General features: G+C 43.8%; 1 protein-coding gene across 1 annotated transcript in view; it reads right to left on the bottom strand.

The window, feature by feature from the left end:
* The window catches only part of LOC137383511 (Na(+)/H(+) exchange regulatory cofactor NHE-RF2), a 123,943-nt gene continuing 98,834 nt past the window's right edge, over nucleotides 1-25,109 (bottom strand). The window contains exons 3-6 of the mRNA XM_068056540.1: nucleotides 21,114-21,293; nucleotides 19,861-20,014; nucleotides 9,068-9,111; nucleotides 1-3,289 (exon numbers count right to left, since the gene is read on the bottom strand). Of these exons, the coding sequence (XP_067912641.1) occupies nucleotides 3,131-3,289; nucleotides 9,068-9,111; nucleotides 19,861-20,014; nucleotides 21,114-21,293 (537 nt within the window). The 3' untranslated portion in view covers nucleotides 1-3,130. The remainder of the gene's footprint in view (nucleotides 3,290-9,067; nucleotides 9,112-19,860; nucleotides 20,015-21,113; nucleotides 21,294-25,109) is intronic.

The raw sequence follows: 25,109 nt of genomic DNA on the forward strand, positions 1-25,109 counted from the left end.
GTGACATGACCACGCTAGCATGCATACGCGATAAACACACAAATAGAGACAGAGGAGGAGAAAGAAGGGGAAAGGTTTGAAGTAATAGCTGGAGGTCAGTTACTGGTTTTGGATTGGATGTAAAGTCTTTGATTGAAGTTAAGTCTTGCAGTTCTCGTTGGGGCCCAGTGCATACTTTCAAACCTGTTTCACTGGTGTTCTGTCTTGAGGCGTCAGTTACTTCCTTGGGTCCCTGGAACTTTATGTGAGAGAGAGAGAGAGAGAGAGAGAGAGAGTGAGGTAGAGGTGCTCTCTTCTTGAAGTTCACTTGCAGTCTCTTCCCAAACTGTTCTGTGAGCACAATTAAATTAACTCCAGGTTGGCCAACAGTTTAGTCATGTGACTAGCTCCTTCTTTAGAGTAGCCTCACCTGCAAGATTTGTGGATTCCTTCAAGCTCACAGGCACTCTCAGTGGCGGGTGGGATGCTGGCTCAATGACTCCCAATGTCTCTTGATCATCACGGATAAAATCCACCTGGCTAATTGAATCAGGGAGTATTCCCATTGTCTTCTTCATGCAACTGTCTTTTAGAATGCAAATGTGCAGCCATGTTTTCAGCCACTGTTGTAGTCTTTTTAAACAAGTCCAGTAACTGTTCAAAAATAATGTTCCATATGATGAAATTAATGTGTCTCATTTGTCAGGTGTAGTTTCTGTCACAATTAAAAGGAATGCTCTTTGCAAGGCTACCCAAAATTCAATTCAATGAAGTGAAAGCAGCCAGCCTGGTCATGCTGAAATACATTTATTAACAATATACAGTATACACAGAGGACAGACTATTATACAAGTTACTGAAATGTGCTTGAGATGTTCAAACTAGTGGTTAAGGCATAATGACCACAAAAATCACTGGTATCAGAAATTTGCCTGTTTATAGAAATGTTTACATGCTTTCCTTTAAGTAGCTATTTATCTTGCATTATTGGCTGCAAAGTATTCAGCTAGAAAGCACAGATTATTCAGTTCCTAGCTACATAAATGTTTATCATGCTGATTAACACATTCCACCTCTGGATGTGGATTAAAGTCCGCAATCATCTATCTTTTCTTTTTAGATACTTCAACTTTTTCCGGCCCTCTTTGTTTCCAGCAGTGGATTTCCAGCATTTCAAAGTAGGATTAAATCAAAATAAAAACTACTGCAGATGCTGGAAATCTGAAATAAACACAGAAACAGATGCTGGAAAACACTCAGCAGAGCAGGCAGCATCTGTGGAGAATGAAACAGAGTTAATGTTTCAGGGCCTTGATCTATTGTCAGAAAATGTACTGGTGATAAAAAGTCTTCAACCAGAAATGTTAACTCTGCTTTTCTCTCTCCATAGATGCTCCCTGACCTGTTGAGTGTTTTCCAGCATTTTCTGGTTTTACATATAAAAAAAGATTTTTTGAAAGCTCGTGCACGTTTCAGTCAAAAACTTACAAGATCCATGCAAACCCCAGTGTTATAGACTCCTCAGTTAGACCCCTGTGCAATGTTTCTAGTTATTTTACACCTTGAATATGTAGAAACTATTCAAAATGAGGCACCTAGATTTTGGCCTTGTATTAATAAGGTTCAATAAAATATACAGGATTGGAAATAGAGAACCAATGTGTGTTGCACGAGGCAAAAGTTTACAGTGAAGGATAGCAATGAAAAATATCCAAAAATTGCAAACTGCTGCAAAAAAGAGATATCTCTTCCAACTAGAACATACAGGAAAACAACAAAGTTAATGATGTCGCTCACAGAATTCACGGCTGGAAAACTCAAAGGGAATATGGGGAAAGTTAGTATAAACAGGAGCTGGTCAGATTCTGGAACGCTCTCAAAATGTACCAATTCCACTACCCACTACTGATCAACGTGGCAAACCCATCTTCGACAATCACAAACCTGTTTTTCCTAACTCTCTCCACCTCATTAGAGCACAGACTTGCAGGAATCTTTAGAATACACTGTTTAAATAGATTGAACGACTGTATTTAAAAAAAGGGACCAACTTGAATATCGACTCAACGTTGTAGTGTTTGGTTAGTGCCACTGTCTTTACATTATCGATAAAACATAAAAATTTGTCTTAATTCTGTACGATCAGTCGATATAAGTGTATTGTGAAGCGTGTGTGTTTATTAATAGATAACCAGTGATGGCATAAAATGCACCTCCTCTCTCTTGCCAACTCAAAACAGTGATGTGCAGCATAAGCCAATATTTAATCTATTATTAGTTCTCAAATGTCACTGCTTGAAATAACTCCGTTCACTTAGTAACTGATCAAATGTAAATCAGTGAAAATATTGCAAGGGGGAAAATGTAAAAATATTTTCAATGCTGCTTAAAACAGCAGTTAACATACAAAAGTTAATACATTTCTTATGTGCAGTAAAATGGCTCCTCCATATAGCGTATTACATTGAGGCTGTAATGCTCGGGAACATTATGCCTGTCCTTGCCTTCCCTCCTACCCACCTCACATTTTGTAATTACCATTAAATCTAATAAGACTTTGCATTTAAACCACCATCTGGTGAAACTAACCCGTGACTGCATAAAAAGACAAGACCAGGTAAGCGAAGAAAATTTTAGCCAGGCAGCTCTGGAAATACTTGAGAAAGTTAGACATGGTACTTGACTGAATGGTCGAATAGCCTACAGCTACCAATCCAAACAAGTAAATTATGCTCAAGATTTCACAAAAGACGAATTCTACTTCAGAAAGTGACTACAGCCCTTGTCTAATCATCCAGTTATTCTGCCCTGGAAATGAAGGCTGACTGCAATATCAAAACATAACTCAAGTAACAAAAATTAAGCAAAAAAAAAAAAGTGGGTGGAAAACATTCATCAGATTACTAGCATGATTAAAAATGCGCTACGACAAATCTTATACAAGGTATACCTCAAGCACAAAGCAAATAAGCAGCTGGCATGAAAAAAGTTAAATCTTTGGTCACAGTCTTTTAATAATCATTAACGGGCATTTGTTTCCCCTCTGCTATGCCAGCAAATTGATGTAGAGAGAAAAAAAAAACAATTGAGTGAAGATGTCATTGCTGCCTGAAGGTCAGGGTATCTGAAGGGTTCAATGGGACTGTCCAGTTTAAAAGTTGCTGAAAATTTCATGCTTTTTGTTCCAGTCCATCGGAGGTGCCCTCTTGTTCTTGCGTTTAGCTTGCACTTTCTCTCTGGTTTCAGCTGCTGTGGGACTTAAATTCAATCCACTCTCTGCAAATGGATCATTGTCCAGGTCACCTTTCACCTGTGCAGGAAAAATAAAGGAAGTAAAAGTAAATACACAAAAAAAGATTAACCGACCTAACTGACTGGAAAAGAGAAGGCTGGGGGGGGGGGGGGGGGGGCGCGACCAAATAGAGGTCTTTAAAATTATGAAGAGTTTCCATAGGGTAGACATGGAGAAGATGCTTTCGCTTGTAAGGGTGTCCAAAACTAGGGGTCATAAATGTGAGATAGTTACTCATAAATCCAATAGGGAATTCAGGAGAACTTTTTTTTATTTAAGCCCAGAGAGTGGTTAGACTGTGGAAATCACTATCACAGGTAGTTGAGGTGACTTGCATAGATGCACTTAAGTTGAAGCTAGATAGACACGAGGGAGAAATAGGATATGTTGCTGAGGTGAGACAAAGAACAGTGGGCATAGGCTTGTGTGAAGTAGAAGTCTGTTAGAATAGTCTATGTAATATATAGTTGTAAAAGTAGTAGATTGAATCAAAATTTACTTTCAGATTAGATTTTTTGCAATGTTCGAAGATCTGGATTTCTAATTGTGATGCTATTCATGGAACAAATTGCTTCAAAGCAGAACCTGAATTTGCAACTTTAATTAGGGCTCTGCTCCAATCGTATTCATATCTGAAGTGCATTATGTTTTAATTAGAATGCTTCTGCAATCCAATTCATATTATTAGAGTCTCCGTAGATTATAATTCCTATAATTTAACTAAATAAATTTCATTTAACTGTCTGATTAGATCTTTTTATGTAGCCACCTGAAGAAAATGCAAGATACTCTTAGAAATAATCACTGTTCTCTATACAATATGAAACACCCTCAAAGAGCTGAAGAACATCAAGGGCTGCAATTAAGTTTTCTCTAATTTGTGGGGAGCTGGGCTTTTAATTACAGCCTTGTTTCAGCAAACATGCACTATCATTGTATTTCACCTTGCTAGAAAGTTCAAAATAATTCCTTTTGGCTAATTGCTGAATCGAGAAAATAATGTCAAAACCAGTATATTTTAACTCATTCTAGTGATGAAAGGGATTCTCCATTAAACTCTAGAGGAATAAATAAAATCACATTAAATTAAATTAAGTTAAATTAAAATCACATTAAAACCTTCTGTGCACCAAGATTAATCTTTAAAGCTCTTCAACAGGTACACTTTGCAAGAACTGAAAATGATATACATGCCATGTACATCAGTTATATATAACTGCTCAGAAGAGGTTGTATATAGTCTGATGCAGTCAAATGCAGTGCATAGTGCACCTCATTTGCCCTCCTACAAGACTGAAATCAACATTCCAGCCCTGTCTGCCATGTGGAATGAATTTATTTTGAATTAAGTCAATTTTCACTCAGGAAAATTGATAGTCCAGCTGTCAACCAATGCAGGATAATTTACTTTAGTCACATTTAACTTCAGGCAAAAGGTACTCGTCTCACTGACTGATCTAACGTAATTAGGTCACTGCAAGTGCGCAGCAGCCTACATTCACTGCTTGCTCTCCTTGCTCCCAATATCCATTCACGAGATAGGCTTTTAGCAAACTTTATTTGAAGAGGAGCCATGAATGATTTTAGTCACAATGAAGGCACACCTTGATGGGTTTGGGCAAGATTCACCATCTTTGAAAAAGATTCACATCATTATAAATGTTTTCACAAGCAAAACTGGATTTGCTACTTTTCACAGAAATTGAATATTTGAACAACATTGGCATAACAAAAATTAACCTGCATTCCATTCCTTACAATTTTACTGGTGTCTCCTAATAGATTTGGTGACGCAATACAACAAATCTAAAATAAGATCCACTCAATTCAATTAGTTAGCAATTTAAAAGTTATTAAAATGTAATTACAAAAGAATTGTAATCTCTGGTAGGAAATATTCACAACATCTGTACAACCAATGCAACAACTTGCATTTATATAGCACCTTCAATGTAGTAAATAAATATATAATGCTATTTGCTACCCAAGGCTCTCATCATAATCTCCTATTATTGAAGATAAACCAGCATATGTCTCATTGGCTGAGGGCTCCAAGAGTGGGTCTTGACCCCTGCGATCCACAAGCTGTACCTAGTCTATACTCTGACCTCACAGAGGAGCATACCACAGGACCAACAAGTACCCAACTTTCCGTCACCTGCTGACTGGATTTGAAGTTGCCCCAGGCAAGAATGATTAACTCTCTGACGTGATGAACATTAGAATTTTAGACTAAATCAACTATCATCTGGATTGCAACTAACTGTCAATATGAAGAACTTACTTAGGTTGAGGAGGTGTTAGTGAGGCACAGAGCACTGGTGAGGAGAGGGAATGTATGGAAGGCAGTTTCTGATTGTTCCTTCTCAGTTGCTCACTTTCCAAGTCAGGATGTTAGAGGAGGAGCTTCAGAATTCTGCAGCACCAAAGGAGGCCATTCGGACCACATTCCTGTGCTGGCTCTTTATTAGAGCCATCCAATTATTCCCACTCCCTCAGCATTTCCCCCATGGCCCTGATCAATTCTGAGCTATTTCTCATTGGAATCTGGATTGGAATCCAAGTGCGATTTTACTGTCCAGTTCTACCAGTCAGTGTAACTGGCACTGTTCCTCAATGCTGGATATACTTACATTCACAGAATTCCTATTTGCTTTACTTGTATATTGTTTCAGAGAACAACATATGGTCTGTTGGGTTTACCTTTTGAAAACTAAGGCTTTCTTTTCTGCACCAAGAAAGAATGACGGAACATTTACTTGCTTTTTTTTTCATACACACATTGGGCTGGATTTGTGCTGGAGACAGGGTTCCAGGCGCCAGGTGTGGGAAACCCCACCTCTGCCTTTTTGTGCCCCCACCCCTGCCCCTTCCCTCCAACCTAGTAAATGAGCGATCCTCTGGTTTTTTTCAAATCAAAGTTTCAGGAGGCGGGCTCCCTGTCCCTTTAAAGACGGGATCCCACCTCCAAGAGCAGCCGACCAGAGGGCCAGCAGCTCAGCAGTATAGGCAGCGCCACAGGGAGCGGTGGCCGTTGTCGGTACTGTAGATGCCTCGTACCCAGGCCCAGAACCCCAGAACAGAGGTAGGTGAGGCACGGTTGTCAAGGCCTGACGGAAGGCACTGGTGAGGGGCTGATTGTTCAGTCCGGGGGCAGAGGGGTTCCGGGGGAGGGGGGGTGGGGGTAAAGTTATTCCCGGTGGGAGTCCTCCGTGGGCTACAAATTGCCCATGACGGAGGGACCACCCCCAATCCCACAGGGATAGTGCCATGTTTTACAAGGCACCCGCCCTGTGTGGCAGAGTCCCCCATCCCCGCTGCTGGTAAGATCCCAGCAGTGATGGGAAGAGGCTAAGAGGTCACTCAAGGGCCTCAATTGGCCTCTGGGCAGGAAGGTCGTTGTCGGCCTATCCCGTCCCTGGAAAGATCACTGGGCGATGGGGAGGCGATGGGTCCTCCGTCCCACTTCTCTCCGTCGAGATTCTCTGTGCTCCCCCACCCCTGCCTCTGACCCCATCTCAGGAGGGGCCTGTAAAATCCTGGCCAGTGTGTGGCTTAGTTGGACAAAGGTGGTCTCCAATTGAATACATAGTATTTAGCATGGAAATCTTGGTGGTAACATTTGATTTTGGGCGATGAACAGGTAAGAGAGATTCATCCGCCTATTGTACATCTCTCCCCATTTCCATTTCTATTGAATTGAATCAAAAACATTGTAATGCTAGGCCCCCACCTGCCAAGAATAAGGCACATTAATTTTGTCACAAACATTGATTTTTTTTAACTAAGAGAAAAACAAAATACTGTAGATGCTGGAAATATGAAATAAAAACAAGAAATGCTGGAAATACTCAGCAGGTCTGGCAGCATCTGTGGAGAATGGGGCGGCACAGTGGTGCAGTGGTTAGCACTGCAGCCTCACAGCTCCAGGGACCCGGGTTCGATTCTGGGTACTGCCTGTGCAGAGTTTGCAAGTTCTCCCTGTGTCTGCGTGGGTTTTCGCCGGGTGCTCCAGTTTCCTCCCACAGCCAAAGACTTGCAGGTGATAGGTAAATTGGCCATTGTAAATTGCCCCTAGTGTAGGTAGGTGATAGGGAATATGGGATTACTGTAGGGTTAGTATAAATTGTTGTTGGTCGGCACAGACTCAGTGGGCCGAAGGGCCTGTTTCAGTGCTGTATCTCCATTTATTTATTTATTTAAAGCACAGTTAACATTTCAGGTCAGTGACCCTTCTGTTGTTGGAGTGAGGAAATGACTTGCTAAACAGAGCAGCCATGGCTGGAAAAAAAATTACATACTACCAGACATCGAAGGTGAGGAAGTGCATTCCAGGGCCTGCTAAGGAGGATACAATCCACAACGGCCAGGACTGGTTAGACCAGCTGGTCACATAACTAACTGGTTGTTCCAGGGTTTTCTTTTAATCTGGTCACAGAGAGTTTGAACTCTGAAAGATTGTTTGCTCTTGGACTGAGAAGATCTCTCTCCTGTCTGCTCCCATCTCTTTCTCACAAGCCTCTGAATCTGAAGACACATGAGCCCCAAGAGAGAAAGGTCTTCTACAGCAGACAAGATTTAAGAAGAATACTGGGCCCCAATGAAAAGCAAGATCTACCTACAATCAAGGACTCTACAGTGAGCTCGAAGAACCGTAACAAAAACTCTTCAGATGTTGCCTCAAATTTTTCCACTTTATTTTTCTTCTGCTCTTTTCTGTCTCTATTTGCATGTGTGTATCGCGTATGCATGCTAACTTGGGCGCGTTGTGTATCTGTGGGTGGCAACCGAGTTTGAGTTTAAGTTCAAGTTTAATAAATTTCAACTTTTCTTCTTTAAACTCAAGAAAACCTGTGTGTGCTGGTTTCTTTGCCTTATAATTGGAAAGTGGTGAACAAGGATTCACCAAGGGGGAGCTAAAAACACAGTGTGTTTAAAATTAAACCCTGCTACGGTAAGACCAGGTGAAGGCTGAGAGAGAGCCCTAGACAGCTTTCTCACCTGGTAATAACCAGCGTCCATTTTATACTTGGCCAAAGTCAAAATGATCCCCCTCCACATTTCGTTTCTGATCTCACTTGCACGGTTTGTGAAAGCTATAGAAGTACTGTTGATGGTGAAGGCAAGTTGTTACCCTTACTCCTCCACGTATACTACCTCTGAATGGCACTCTCTCATGATCATGGAGAGTACTGTATACTGCATCGTTATGAAATCTCTGACTACTTCCATGGTTATAGAGCTTTATTCTGATCTATAGCTAAGGGGTGACCTAATAGAGGTCTTTCAAATTATGAAAGGTTTTGATTGAGCAGATACAGAGAGAATGTTTCCACTTGTGGGGAAGAACGTAACTAGAGGCCATCAATATAACATAACCACAAAGAAATCCAATAGGGAATTCAGAAGAAACCTCTTTACCCAGAGAATGATGAAAATGTAGAACTCACTGCCACTGGGAGTGGCTGAAGTGACCAGTATAGATACATTTATGGCAGGCTAGATAAGCATTTGAGGGAGAAGGGAATAGAGGGTTATGCTGATAGGGTTAGATCAGGAAAGACCGGAGGAGGCTCGAGTGGCGCATAAATGCCAGAATGGATTGGTTGGGCCGAATAGCCTGTTTCTGTGCTATATATCCTATGTCATCCCATGTAAGAACATCTTCTGAATTTAAAGTGGGAGAAACGGAACTGGAGAAGAATTTTTCATTCACAATAATTCCTTATAAATTACGGAGTTAGAATTGCACTTGCTTCAGACATCAAACATCCCGTCGACCCAGTCATTACTCACCTGTGTTCGTGGAGATCCATTTGCCAGTGGCTGCGGCAAAGGACCTGAAAAGGAGAGAATAATAAAATAAGATGGAATTGAAGAAAATTCTCAAACATTCAAACAGTGTTCCAAAGTACCCTTCATATTAATTGACCCAGATTTCATGAATCGTTACAGCATTACTGAGAAGCTGACCTGCCAAAGGGAGCTGAAAATATACCTGTTTACCTCAACAAGAAAGCAATAAATTATTAGGTACATTATTGTAATGATTATAGTATGGGATTAACAACCCAGAGATCAGGGGGTAGAAACTCCATGGACGTTCTTTAATCTCATCGTACATTCAGTGGGAAATTAGGTGAACTCCCATCAAAATTCCGCAAGTTCAAGTCCCACTATGGCAAGTTGTCAAATTGAATTCAATAAACCTGATGTACTGTGTGCAGCTACCATGGTGTGAAAACTATTAGATTGAACAAACAAGCATTGTTCCAGTGATAAATGTTGACATTGTTGTGGAAACTATCTTGGAGCTGCAGAGTTTGATAAGACCCTGAAAGGCCCTGGGTTAAATATTGCCTCACTGAGGGCCTATTTAATTGCTTCACCCAAGATCACTAACTCCTCCCGACCAGCTTTCCTGATAACGGCATTTATCAATGGCTTGATGCGATTTGATGCATTACAACATACCCTGTGAATTACTACACAGACCACGTGCAATGCTCAAACACTGCAAAGTCTTGCAGGCAGTGAAAATGAGCTCAAGTAGTACTGAGTTTGGCTTGAGATGGTAACTCATTTAACTAAAAATGTGTTCTTAGAAAACTAAGCAAAATTAAATTGAATCCCAATTATTTCAAGAATTTTATTGTAAAACACTGTGCCATGAGCTGGAGTTAATGACTGCATTCACCTCAGGGACTCCAGTTCCCACAGAGTGAGCAGTGTTGGATTAAAAATCCTTTTTGGCTTCGGGCTGGAAGCTTCAAAGTGCAATGTCATCCTCAACTCCATTCTTGGCAATTGCGGGGCACTGCGTAAAATTGTACATTTCTAAATTCCAGACACACAAGTTCTAAAATGGTGAATTCAATTAGGCTTCCCAGAAATGCTGCGTCTACAGCTCCTAACCTTTCCAATGTCAGTCCGTTCAGTTACCTACACAAAGGATGAAGCGACAATCAACATACAGCAGCAGCTTAATGCAAATGAACAGAGAGATCCCAAGAGTGCCCAAAGATAACAGTGATCATGGAATGCCAGGTCAGAGTCAGAATTGAACAAAATAAAAAAAAAATAGTGATTCAAATGGATAAAGGCATCTGTAGCTTTACTGGTAGCAGCACTGTTTGATGGCAACTCAACTGTCCTCAATATCACCTTTTATTATGGAGAGAGCTCTGCCATACAAACACAATACAACGTGTGGTGCTTTTTGTTTTGTTTTTAAAAAAGGCAGGACATTTCGTACGTACACCTCAAGTCAATCTGTTCTTCACTTCCTAATCCTTTGTTTCAAAAATTGACCTGAAAAGATGTCCCTCTTTTAGAATCGTAGAATTAAAGCACAAAAGGAGGTTATTCGGCCCATCATGCTGGCTCTTAGATAGAGCTATCCAATTAATCCCACTCCCTTGTTCTTTCCCCTCTTCAAGTATTTGTCCTATTCCCTATTGAAAGTTACTATTGAAATCTGCCCTTTCAGGCAGCGCATTCCAGATCACAACAACTCGCTGTGTAAGAAAAAAAAAAATCCTCCCCTCTGGTTCTTTTGCCAATTATCATAAATCTGTCACCTCTGGTTGATTTTGACAGGCGCTATTAAATCTCCCCTACACCTTCTCTGTTCTAAGAGGAGTTCTGCATGCAAGATAAGAAATAAAACCAGTGAGTTGGAAGTACCAATTCAGCTTAAAAAAGGTACCATGCAACTCCAGGAAGTTATTTTTGGAGGCGGAATTTTCTTCCTTCATGTGTCCCAATTGTTTTCCATGCTGTTGAAGGTGAGGATGTCCGCACTGAAGGACTACTCGTCCACTTTTTGTGTCTGATATCAGTGTCTAGCATTCCTGCCACATCAGTCTTAGTGAGTATTGAGAACCTGATAGAGCTCCTTGTACTCTGTCCAACCTCAACCTCATCACAAGTACCGAACCAGTTGGACAATGTCACTCAAACAGAGCCTTTGTATTGCACTCAGAAGCGTCTTACATACAGCAAACTACTTTTCAAGCACAGTGATCGCTGTTTCACAGACTAGTGCGGTGAACATTTTGCACACAGCAAGATCCCACAAGCAGCAATGAGATGAACGACCAATTAATTCTTTGCAGCAACAACGACGGAGGGAAAAGTGTTGACTAGCACACTGACAGAATTCCCTGCTCTTCAAATCTTGCCACGAGAGCTTTTAAAGCTCATCTGAGCAGGCAGGCAGGGTTCAACATCTCTTCCAAAGACAGCATCTCCAACAATGCAGCACTTTCTCAATGCTGCACCAGCGTGTCAGCTTAAATTATGAGCTCAAATATCTCTGGTAAAGGACTCGAACCCACAAACTTCTGAGAATCCCGATTTGACTCAAACCGGTACATCTGTTTAACATATTTTTTGGTTGACGATTGCCTTTAAAATTGTTTCCGTATTAGTGTTACACAAATATAAAACCCAACACATGTAGTTAGCAGAATCATCTTAAAGATTATTCATTATAGATTGAATGTAGAATTTCCTAATAATGGGTATTCGACTACTTTTCATTAAACCTGTGGCAATGGGTCACAGAAAATTAACCTCCTTGCATGAAAGTCACCACGTAGTCACTAGGTATCAAGAATATGTACCAGAGGTGATGAGGTGCCATGGTGTATTCTGTACTCTGGCCTTTCATTTCTAGGGCCATCCTTTTTGGCTCAGAATAGTAAGGAGAAAGATACTTCCACTTTTGATAGAATTGATGGAGAAACAATATTCCCTCCAGCAAGTGGGTCAATAACCAGAGGTCATAGATTTAAAATAATTGTCAAAAGATCTAGAGGGGAAAACGAGAAGAAATTGTTTTACACAGAGTTGTCGGGATCTGGAACACTCTAGCTGAAAAGGTGGTGGAAGCGGATTCCATAAATAATTTTAAAAGGGAGTTGGACAGGTACTTGAGGCTGAGGAACTTACAGGTTAAGGACAAAGAGCAGGGGTGCGGGACTAAGCATGACTGTTCTTTCAAAGAACCAGCACAAGCACAATGGGCTGAATGGCCTCCTTCTGTACTGTAAGTCTCCATGATTCTAGAAACTACAAGGGGTCATGAGTTAAGCATATTTGGCTAGCTTCTGCCAAGAAGGCACAAAGCCTTGGGTCAGTCGAGTAGATTATCTGAGCATTACAGATAGCACACCAGTTCAAGTAGACCTGCTGCGCCGAGCAATGACTATTGGGCCAACACAGCATGACAGCACATCTAAAACCCACCATGGCTGTTTGGGGAGAGCTCATTTCAGACAGTGCATTAATAAGTGAAACAAATTCCATTCCTCACCAATGAAACCACTCTTCTTGATGCGCACCACTCAAGATTCAACTAACAACTAAGGTGGAAGAAGAATGTGGGGTTGAGGTTTGGCTATGTTAATCCAGTTTCCAGTGGGAACAGTCCATAATATAGCAAGCACACTCGGAGGCCATAACAATGGCCAGTGTCAGGGGTGCCATCTTTTGGATGCGACACTAAACTCAGCCGGAAACTGATATACTTTAGGATGGGAGAGGTAAGCAGGAAATCTGAGGCTGAGGAAGGCAGGTTTCTGGGACAATGCTGAGGAGGCTTTACTCTGTATGTTACCAGACCTGGGAGTGCTTGATATGATACTGATGCCCAAAGTTGAATAATATTTTATTCAGCTCAGTGAACAGACTGGGGAAATAGAGAATAAATTTTAATAATTCATGTTCCCATAATAGAAAGAAAGACTTACATTTATATAAAGCCTTTCACGATCTTAGACTCAGAGCTTTACAGCCAATGAAGAACTTTTGTAGTCGCTGTTGTAGTGTAGGAAACACAGCAGCTAATTTGCACACAGCAAGCTCCCACAAACAGCAATGCAATAATGACCAAATAATTTATTTTAGTGATATTTATTCCTCAAACCACATTGGCCAAGACAACAGGGAGAACTGCCCTGCTCTTCTTTAAAATTGCACTGTGGGATCCACCTGAGAGCGCAGTTTAGCGTCCCATCCGAAAGACAGGCCCTGCGACAGTGCAGCACTCCCTCAGTACTTTTTTTCAAATATATACTTTATTCATTTAAAAATTGCAAAAATAGATTACAAAACAGTTCAAATTCCACATTTCGGCAAGTACAATAGAGATCAGATTTCTCGGATCCATGATGTGCCTCACAATTCCTGACATTCTATTTTAAATGCAATGTACATTGGCATTACATAGTAAAAAGCATTTTGGTGCATGCAGTGCGAGGGGTTTTTACACAGATTCCAGCCCCTCAGTTCACTGTGGCGGGAGGACTTTACATAGTGGTCTTTCCCCATTGAGCCTTTGCTGCGGCTGCCCCAAGCTTTAGTGCGTCCCTCAGCACGTAGTCCTGGACCTTGGAATGTGCCAGTCTGCAACACCCGGTCATGGACCAGCAAGTTTCGGGCAGACCAAAGAGCATCTTTCACTGAGTTGATGGTCCTCCAGCAGCAGTTGATGTTTATCTCAGTGTACGTCCCTGGGAACTGACCGTAGAGCTCCTGTGTTACCGAGCTGCTCGGGATGAACCTCGATAAAAACCACTGCAAGTCTTTCAACACCTCCAGAAGGAAGTGGTCAACAGTCTCTTTCCCACCACAGCCACCTCGAGGGCAGCATGCAGAGACAGTAAGATTCCGTGCGTACAGGAAGGATCTGACGGGGAGGGCCCTTCTCACCACCAGCCAAGCTACGTCTTGGATAATAAAAACAAGAAATGCTGGAAATACTCAGCAGGTCTGGCAGCATCTGTGGAGAGAAGCAGAGTTAACGTTTCAGGTCAGTGACCCTTCTTCAGAACTGGCAAATATTTGGGGGGGGGGGGGGGGGGTGGTCACTGACCCGAAACGTTAACTCTGCTTCTTTCTCTCCACAGATGCTGCCAGACCTGCTGAGAATTTCCAGCATTTCTGGGTTTTATTTCAGATTTCCAGCATCCGCAGTATTTTGCTTTTAAGCTACGTCTTGGTGCTTGTTTGAAAGTTCTGGTGATGAGGCATTCTGCGAAATGACTTTGGCAGTCTGTGCGGGGAGCCATCCGACAGGGTCCCACCATCTCCTTTCCCCGCAGGGCCTTGAGGACATTCCGTGCAGAACACTGCCTGATGGATTTGTGGTCAAAGGTGTTTTTCTGCACAAACTTTTCCACGAAGGATAGGTGATACGGCACGGACCAACTGGATGGAGCGTTCCACGGCAATGTGTCCAGGCCCATCCTTTGCAACACCGGGGACAGAAAGAACCTCAGCACATACTGGCACTTGGTGTTTGCATACTGGGGTTCTATGCACAGCTTGATGCAGCCGCACACAAATGTGGTCATCAGGATGAGGGCGACATTGGGTACGTTTTTTCCCCCTTTATCCAGAGGTTTAAACATCATGTCCCACCGGACCCGGTCCATTTTGGAACTCCAGATAAAGCGAAAATGGCTCGGGTGACCACCACGGCACAGGAGTGGGGTATGGGCCAGACCTGCACCACGTACAGGAACAATGTGAGCGCCTCGCATCTGATGACCAGATTCTTACCCACAATGGAGAGAGAACACTGCTCAAACATGCTCCATTTATGGTGTACCTTGGCTACTCGCTCCTTCCAGGTTTTGGAGCACGCCCCGTCTCTTCCGAACCATATCCCCAGCATCTTCAGATAATCTGACCCGACGATGAAGGGGACAAAGGATCGGTCAGCCCAGTTCCCAAAGGACATCGCCTCACTCTTTCCGTGGTTAACCTTGGCTCCCGAGGCCAGTTCGAACTGGTCGCAGATGCTCATCAGCCTGTGAACGGATAACGGATCCGAGCAGAAGACAGCGACATCATCCATGTACAGGGAGGCTCGAGTGCCTCCGCTGCCTGGGATTGTCACCGCTCTTATGCCCGCATCCTTCCTAATGGACTCAGCAAAAGGTTCAATACAGCAAACAAACAAGACGGGGAGAGGGGACAGCCCTGTCTGACTCCAGATTGGACCGGGGAACTTTCTGATTCCCACCCATTGATTGAGACTGCGCTACTGATGTTTGTGTAGAGCAGATTGCAGATTCCCTCCCCATACCCCATTTTGCAGAGCACGCCCATCATGTATGTGTGCGATATCCTGTCAAAAGCCTCCTCCTGGTCCAAGCTGATGAAGCAGGTGTCCACCTCCCTGTCCTGTACATAGTCTCGCGCTACTCAGGGATACGCTCACCTATCAGAGACCTACCTGCCGGGTACAGTACAGGTCTGATCGGGGTTAATCACCAACTCCAAAAGCAGACTTGACCCGACTGGCGATGACTTCGGACAGAATCCTGTAGTCTACATTAAACAGTGAGATGGGCCGCCAATTTCTGATTTCCGCCCTCTCCCTCTTCCGCTTGTAGATGAGAGTGATGATGCCTTTCCTCATGGATTCAGACATGCTGCTGGCCAGAAGCATACTCTTGTATACTTCCAGCAGGTCCGGACGAACCTAGTCCCACAGAGTCGAATACAACTCAACCAGTAAGCCATTGCTTCCGGGAGTTTTACTTGTCTCGAAGGACCCGACGGCCTTGGTCAGCTGATCCAGACTTAGCGGTTTGTCCAGACTCTCCCGTGTACTGTCATCCTAAGACCTCCGTGATAGATAACAGGAAGGACTGGGAGGCTGTGCTGTCCATGGGCTTCACGTCGTACAGCCCAGCGTAAAAGGATTTGCTGATCCTTAGTATGTTGGACTGCGAAGACGTTACCGAGCCGTCCTCTTCCTTCAGGCTGCTGATCACAGAGCTCTCTCTGTGTACCTTTTGGAAGAAGAAACGCGAGCACATCTCATCCTGCTCAACAGAGTGGACTCTGGACCGGAAGATGATCTTGGAGGCCTCCGTGGCAAAGAGCGAGGCCTGCTGGCTGTTCACCTCTTGGAGATCCTCCTTGACCTCCACCCTAATCGACTGCAGCCGGAGCAGATTCTGCATTCTTTTCTGGAGTCGGGACATTTCCCTCAGTCTCTTTCTCGCCCTCTGAACAGCTTTGAGGATAAAGAACCTCTTGATGTTCTCCTTGATCACTTCCAACCAGTGCGCCAGAGACTCAAAGAGGGGTTTCACGGTTCTCCAACCTTTGTAATCCCTTTTGAGCTCCTCAATGTTCTCTGGGGTCAGCAGTCTTACAGTCAGCTTCCATGTCCCCCTGCCAACCCACTGGTCGTCCTGTAAGTGACAGTCGGCCAGTAAGAGGCAGTGGTCAGAGAAGAACTTGACGTCGGTGGATCAGACCATGAAAGCACGGGACACAAACAGGAAGTCAATCCTGGAACGGGCAGACCCGTCCAATCTTGACCATGTGTATCTAAACTGCGCTCCGTCTGCAGGTTTGCTGAGGACATCGTGCAGTTTGGCATCTTTTACTGTTTCCATTAGGAATCTGGACGTAGCGTCCAGTTTGCTGTCATCACTGCCGGATCGTCCAGCTGCATCGACGATTCAGTTAAAAGCCACCGCCTAGAATGACTGGTCTGGACGTAGCCAGCAGCAGAAGGAGCTGCTGGAGGATGGTCAGCCGCTCGCTGTATTGGACTGGGGCATATACATTGATTAACCAGAGGAGAGCATTGCTGTACATTACGTCTGCTACAAGGAGGCAACTGCCCACCACCTCCTGAACTTTGGAGGTGGTGAAATTGCCTCCCCGCAGCAGAATACCCAGGCCGGAGGAACAGGAATCATTTCGCCCTGACCAGATCGATGGCCCGCGGGACCACCATCGCGAACATTGCCTGTAAGTGCTGAGGTGCGGTATTCCACACTCCTGCAGAAACAGTAGGTCGGCTTTGATCTTGGCGAGGTAGTCCAAGGTTGAAACACATCGCGTAGTGGGTTTAACACAATGCACGTTAATGGAAGCAATCTTCAAGCTGATTTAAAGCCAGGTGTCCTTACCAATCCCAGTCCTTGGGATGTTCCTGCATACCCATAGTGTGCACAAGCTGTTGCACATTCGTTGGTCTCAGAAAACCCTTCTGATCACTCACGGGGGCAGGGGCGGTCTTGTAGGCAGCAAAGGTTTGGGCTGTCCTCTGCTGGTAGTGTCTTTCCCCTCTATTCCTCCTTGAGGACACTACTGCTCCCGGTTTCTTGGAGCTGGAGTGTGCTGGGCATCTCGCTGGACTCAGCGCTCAGAGGTTGGGGTGCGCTGGGCCCATTGCTGCTTCCAGTGCCACGGAGCTGGGGGGCTTTCTCTTCCAGCTCCCTTGCATTCTGCCGCTTCTTTTGCATGCGCCGTCTTTCCGGCCCTTCCTCGTCCAATGAGGAGCAGCTGCCATAGACCATCTCAGACGGTAGCCTCCTCTTGCCACTGGTCTGGGTGGTGAATTGTTCCTTTTTTTGGGACTTCTTCTTTGTGGTTTTCCTTTTGACCAGTTGCCACTCATCCGATTGTCCCACCGCTGCCTCCTCTTCCATTGATTGTGTGTTGAGGAGTAGTTTCTGGGCATGGGGTAAGTTTTGGGTCGCTGGCTCCCTCCCTGCCTCCCCTTTCCTCAGATGGATTTTCCTTGCTGTGGGGGGGGGTTGCTGGTCTCCTTTGCAGCACAAGGCGCGTTAGCGTTCCTTCCTCCAACCATTTCTTGGACCTTGCCACCTGTGTGTAACTGAGGCAGCGCTTGGAGCAGGTCTTGTAGAGGTGGCCTGCCCCACCACAAAGGTTGCAGCACTTTACTCTGCTTACAGTCCTTCGTCTGATGGCCTTCCTGTTTGCAGATGACTGTCCTGCAGTTGGCCGCCACATGACCAGATTTGGCGCAGGTCTGTAACTCTGGGCTGCCCCGCGTAGACAAAGAAGTCTCGACTTCCCCAGACAGCGAAGCTGGAGGGAGGATGGATGATGGCTCCATTGGTGTCAACTTTCAAGGTCTCCTTGACCTGCCGCTTGCTGGTCCAAATCCCAAAGGGGTCCTTGACCTCGGTGCTGCTCCCAGCCACCTCGATGTACCTGGCGAGGAAAGTGAGCACGTAGATGACAAGAACATGGGGGTTGTAGAGGTGAATTGTCATCACCCGGTTCCAGCAACATGAAGAGTGGCTCCGCCGTGAGGATTGATAGCAGCGCCCGGTTTCCCCTCTCCTTGAACACTTTCAGGAATTTGATGCATCCCGCCACATTCTTGAACGTCACATCGAAATATCCACTACTGGGAAAATCTTGCAGGCAGATGATGTCTGCAGCTTGGAATTCATAGCGTTCAATCAGGATTTTCTTAATGAAGGCGCGGTCGATGGGTGCACCTCCTTCGCTATCTTTCACCGCCACCCTAACGGTGTTACACACCCAGTGGCCTTACACACCCAGTGGCCTGACACACCCAGTGGCCTGAAGCTCTGGTGTTGGTTGCAGCCATTTTCCACTTGAAACTGTCCTGGGACAGGCATTAAAACCCCAACCAACAGGAAAACAACACGGTAGATCTCCAATCCCAAAGGGCGAAATGCCGTATAAACGGCACTGAAACCTCCCCAAACAACCCAAATAAAAAACACAAAAACACCAACTGCAGGATCAAAGTCCACTGATCATAGTCTCTACCCTGCCAGTACTGAACTAAACGTCAGACAGATTCTGTCCTCAAGACCCCTAGAGAGCAAATGGAATTTCCAATACTTCAATATAAAACAGCTACCCTTCCAACTCAACCTAATTTCCAAACAATAGCTGCATGTTTTAATGTGTACTGTGCTATTGCACACGGTGAGGCAAGGGATAAACTGACTTTGAATTGGGGCAAAGTATAGATGGGATGCTCACTGACGCTCACCTCACGAAAATCAATTAGCAGGATCAGCCAATCAGCTGGTGGATAGTGATTTACGTAACTGGTTGAGGGACAATTCTGTAATCTGATTGGTCGGGCACTGTGGGCAACATATTAAAAGTACCACCTCCAGCAAGCACTTCCTGTTGGGCTAACTTCCTGTAATGCCATCACAGTTTGATGATTGGCTCAAAGTTGAGCCAATCAGAAATGAACAGGAGGGAAGGTATGAATCAACAGCAAAGGTCTGTGTCAGTATCCAATTCTTGGGAGTTACTTTACTTAAAACAAACAATAAGGGCACCCCCAGTACCATTAAACAAATACTGAACAAAACTGTCCCCTTTGTAGAGGGACACAGCGAATAAAAAAAAAACCCTGTAAAATAAAGGAAACTTATAAAGTTAATATGGTCGCCCATATCCAATATGTCCACCAGTCATAGGAGGCAGAGCCAAATTAAGGGGTGGGGGGGGGTGCAGGGGGAGCGAAAATAAGACTGCAGAAGAGCAGCAGGCAGCCAATGACCCCCCACTCTCTGCGGCCTGCGTTCATCCTGGACCTGTGGATGGCCATCTTGGCCAGCCTGCCCCGCAGGAGCAGTCATGAAGAGATCCACCGAGTTGCCGGCATCAACGCTCCACACCTAGTGCCCAAAGAGGAGGACAGTCGGGACTTAAGTGGAGCCAGAAGTTCAGGATCAGCCCCTTCAAATAACAGAATGAAGAACACCATTTCCTTAGCACTGGACTAAAAGTTTAGAGCCAATTCCCACCTTTCAGATGTGATTCATTTGGAGTTATTCCCAGTTTCTTGAAGTACTGATCCGTTTCCGGATCCACCACCAGCAGCCTGGCCTCTTCTTCACTGGCTTTGATATGAGCTACAACTTCATTATGCTTCTTCCCCTCGATATTCACACCATTCACCTGCAACGAGACGACAGATAAATGTATGATTCTTCCAGGCCACTTATTAGATCCCAACTCTGCTAAAGGGACCAGTGGGAACAGTGAATGCAATAGTCATCTTTTTGAAATGCAACTAATTAGGAGCTGCCAGTGACTGAATCACTTGCAGTTTCAAGGAAAGCATTGCCGATTACCAGATTTTCAGTTTCCGCATGGAGAACCCCTGTAAATATTATGCTCTCACACAAATGGTAAAACATTTTAAGACAACTGTCAAAAGAACCAAAGAAGAGATAAGGAGTTTCTTTTTTTGAAATGCAGCATGTTATGATCTGGAATGCGCTGCCTGAAAGGGGGTGGAAGTAGATTCAATAGTAACTTTCAAAAGGAAATTGAATATATATACACTTGAGCTATGGGGAAAGAGCAGGGGAGTGGGACTAATTGGATAGCTCTTTCAAAGAGCTAGCACAGTGGGCTGAATGGCCTCCTTCTGTGCTGTAAGATTCTATGTTAACGGGATATTAATCCTATACAATAATTAAACACAACAGAACTACTATCTGCCTTGTTGATTTTCTCATCTGCTGTAGGCACTGACTCCCTTTTGGGGTACAGTGATAAAGGCACTGGATGCCTTGCTCAAGTGCCCATTTTATGTTTGAGCTCTCGTTCAGTGACAAGAATTGTACATAGTGCTATAGGTATGATCATACCTATGGTCAGTATGAGCTATGAGGATATGTGTTACAACCCTCTTGATTATATATTCCATTGTCCAGTTAGTTGTCCTTACTGCAGTTACCGATTGCTAGCTTAGAGACTTGATGATACTATCTCTCCACACATAGTCAAAGTAATGACCAGGAACTACATTGTGTACAACTGCAGTAAAGTATTAAGGACCATATCATGGCAGCAGATTCCCTTTCACTTACAAGTTCAACTGTGGCGATTATCACAGACTCCATTATTACATTTGAGACAAGCTTGGTCTGGGTTTTGCTGATTCCTGTACAAATAATGCTAAAGAAGTGGCGTTGGAAACATTTTTTTTTTTTAAAAAAAAAGCTTCAGTAACTGAGAATTACTTAGCATTTAGAAATAGTTTTGTTACCTCCACAACTCTGTCCTGAGCACAGAGGCCAGCTTTAGCGGCGCAGGAGTCTGGATCGACTGATCGGATGTACTGCCCTGGCTTTGCTTTCTCACTGTGAAGGTTAAAGCCGTAGCCATTTTGGCACTTCTTCATACAGCACAGCCGAGGGCACAGTTCTTTGGTTTGTCCATTGAGTTCCTGCAACATAATGGGAACACGAGACATTTTGAAAAAGCATGGCATCTCCTGAAACTTACTGCATCGACAAGCAGCACGAGGACACAGCCAAAGTCAAGAGCGCTTTTATTGAAACAGAAACAGGGAAAGGCGGTGTGTATCTTCAAATACAACAACTTGCATTTACATAGCACCTTTTAATTGAGTAGGAAATTCTCAGGAGCAAACAAATGCGACACCAAGCCACATGAGGAGATATTAGGACGTGTGACCGAAAGCTTGCATTTTAAGGGTCGTCTTAAAAGGAGAAAACGAAGTGGAAAGGTTTATGGAGGGAATTCCAGAGCTTAGGGCCTAGCCGGGGCGGGGGTGGGGGGGTGCGGGTGGTGGAGGGGGCGGAAGAGCACTGGTTTTAGTTTAGACAGCCCTGCTGTACAAAGATTGTCCCTTCATCAAATTCACTTCTCAGTGTCATCATTGGGATCAGCTCATTAAAAAATTAGGACAGGAGTGGGCCATTCATCCCCTCAAGCCTGTTCTCTTCCACCATTCAATTAGATAGTGGCTAATCCAGATCTTAACTATCTACTCGCCTTAGTTCTGGAAGCCTCAATAGCCTTACTTAACAAAAGCCTATCGATCACAGTTTTAACATTTCCAAATGACCTCCAGTTTCAACAGCTTTTTTCCGGGAACAGAGTTCCAGACTTCCAGTACTTGGTGTGTGAAGTAGTGCCTCCCGACATCATCCCAAAAGGCATAAGCTCCAATTTTAATATTCTGCCCCTTTGTTCGGAAATCCCCCAGAGGAAATAGTTTTTCTCTATCTACCCTATTAAATCCTTTAAAATCAACATAAATACCTCAACTTGATTACTCTCCAATCTTCTACACAGAAGGGAATATAAGCCTATCCTCAAATGTTTAGCCCAGTGTTATTCTACCAGAAACTATTTCCACCCTCCCGTCACCACCTACATTGCAAACATTTCCAACATTGCAACAGTTGAAGGTTGTATTGGAGAAATTAATGGGGCTGAAGGTTTATAAATCCCCAGAATCTGATATTCTACATCCCAGAGTGTTGAAAGAGGTAACTATGGAGAAGATAGTGGATGCATTGGTGATCATCTTCCAAAATTCTATAGATTCTGGAGCGGTTCCTACAGATTGGCAGGTAGCAAATGTCACCCCATTATTTAAGGGAGGGAGAGAGAAAACAGGGAATTACAGACCTGTTAGCCTTACATCAGTTGTTGGGAAAATGCTAGAATCTATTCTAAAGAATGTGATAAATGGACATTTGGATAATAATCAATCCGATTGGGCATAAATCAACATGGATTTATGAATGGAAATCATGTTTGACTAACTTCTTGTAGTTTTTTGAGGATGTTACTAACAGAATTGATAAGGGGGTGGGGTCGGTGGACATAGTATACTTGGATTTTCAGAAGGCTTTTGATAAAGTCCCCCACAGGAGGTTGGTTAGCAGAATTAAAGCACATGGGATAGGAGGTAATATACTGGCATGGACTAAGGATTGGTTAACAGGCAGAAAGCAGAGTAGGAATAAAGGGGTCATTCGCACGTTGTCAGGCTGTGACTAGTGGGGTACCACAAGGATCAGTGCTTGGGCCCCAGCTATTCACAATATACATCAATGATTTGGATGTGGGGACCAAATGTAATATTTCCAAGTTCACAAATGACACAAAATTAGGTGGGAATGTGTGTTGTGAGGAAGATGCAAAGCAGCTTCAAGGGGACTTGGACAGGTGTAGTGAGTGAGCAAGAATGTGGCAGATGGAATATAATGTGGAAAAATGTGAGGTTACCACTTTGGTAGGAGGAACAAATGTGCAGAGTATTTCTTAAATGGTAAGAGACTAAAAAGTGTAGATGTACAAAGGGATCTGGATGTCCTTGTCAATAAGTCACTGAAAGCCAACATGCAGGTGCAGCTAGCAATTAAGGCGGCTCATGGTATGTTAGCCTTTATCGCAAGAGGATTTGCTTCAATTGTATAGAATCTTGGTTAGACCGCACCTGGAGTACTGTGTGCAGTTTTGGTCCCCTTACCTTAGGAAGGATATTATTGCCAGAGAGGGAGTGAGTGCAATGAAGGTTCACCAGACTTGTTCCTGGGATGGTGGAACTGTCCTATGGAGAGAGATTGGGGAAACTGGGCCTGAATGAGAGGTGATCTCATTGAAACCTACAAAATACTTAAAGGGATAGACAGGGTAGATGCAGCTAAGATGTTTCCCCTGGTTGGGGTGTCTAGAACCAGGGGACACAATTTCAAAATAAGGGGGAAACCACTTAGGACAAAGATGAAGAAAAATTTATTTACTCAGAGGGTTGTGAATCTTTGGAATTCTCTACCCCAAAGGGCTGTGGAAGCTCAGTCATTGAGTATGTTTAAAGTAGAGATTGACAGATTTCTAAATACCAATGACATAAGGGGATATGAGGATAGTGCGGGGAAAAGGCATTGAAATGGAATTTCAGCCTCGATGGGCTCAATGGTCTATTCTTGTTTCTATGTTCCTAAGTTACTATACTTCAAAATAGTACTTCATAGACTGTCAAGCACTTTGGAATATTCAGTGGTTGTGAAAGGCACTAGATAAATGCAAGTCTTTCTTTTCTTTTTCACCCACCTCCCCAAGTCTCTGTCTAGATTGTGTTTTTACAATGAGCAAGATCTCAGCATAAATTGGATAACACAAACACATCAACCAGTAAAACACAATGTTTCATTTCATATCACACTTGATTAGCAACCTAATGTTTCACCTTTGGTTAAAGAAAAAAAAAAATAAGTGGCTCCATTGGAACGGTGCCTACTGTAATCAAAAGAGACACGTACAAAATAACATTATCAAACAGACTTCTTAGCTTTCATCAGTTTGTTCTCAGGCCAATATATGAGGCTCATTTTTTCCAAAAGATTGTCCCTGACACAAACCCTTTCCTGCCAGTAGCACAAAGATTTTCCATCAACAGGAGCTTCAGTTGGAGAGAAAAAAACAACAACCCAACATTGAACAATTTCTGCAACAAAGTGCTCTGTTAGTTGCACCAAGTGAACACCAGGACATCCACAAGGTACAGCCACGGCCCAAACTAATTCAGGCTTCCTTGTTACATCACCAAAGTATTTCACACTTCGATCTGTCACCTCCATCTATAGCTCTTATTTTACAGTAATTGGCCTAAGTGGTGCAGTGACACAGGGCTTTCGACTATTCACAGTTCTGCCACCACTGTGTGGCATTGCATGAGAAGCAGCTTTGATCCACAGGATGGCGTGATTAGATACTATGCTCAAACTTAAAACAGAAGAAGAAAGGGACCTCCCACTCCCTCTCAGATAACACACACGCAGGTTGAAAACGAGGTACGATGACAATCTTCAACCAACTGTGTACAGTTCCAGGTTGAAAAGAGAGCTCCGCTTTAAAATTACAAATTATAAAAGGAATAGGAGTAGGCCATATATCATCTCAAGCCTGCTCTGCCATTCAATATCATAGCTGACGACAAGCTGAATGTTTAAAGAGTGAGTACTGATGATATATACAGGATGAGAGTACTTCTCAGCTTGTGAAAGGACACTCAGTGTCCTGGCCAATATTTATCCCTCAACTAACAGAACTAAAACAGATATCTGCTCATTATCACATTGCTGTTAGTGAGAGCTTGCAATGCGCAAATTGGCTGTGACATTTCCTACATCACAACAGGGACTACACATTCAAAGTGCATCATTGGCTGCAAAGCAGTTTCTTCCTGTTGAGGAGCAGCTAATGCTTTTAGTAATGTGCTCTG

The sequence above is a fragment of the Heterodontus francisci genome, chromosome 24, assembly GCF_036365525.1.
Source record: "Heterodontus francisci isolate sHetFra1 chromosome 24, sHetFra1.hap1, whole genome shotgun sequence".
NCBI lineage: Eukaryota > Metazoa > Chordata > Chondrichthyes > Heterodontiformes > Heterodontidae > Heterodontus > Heterodontus francisci.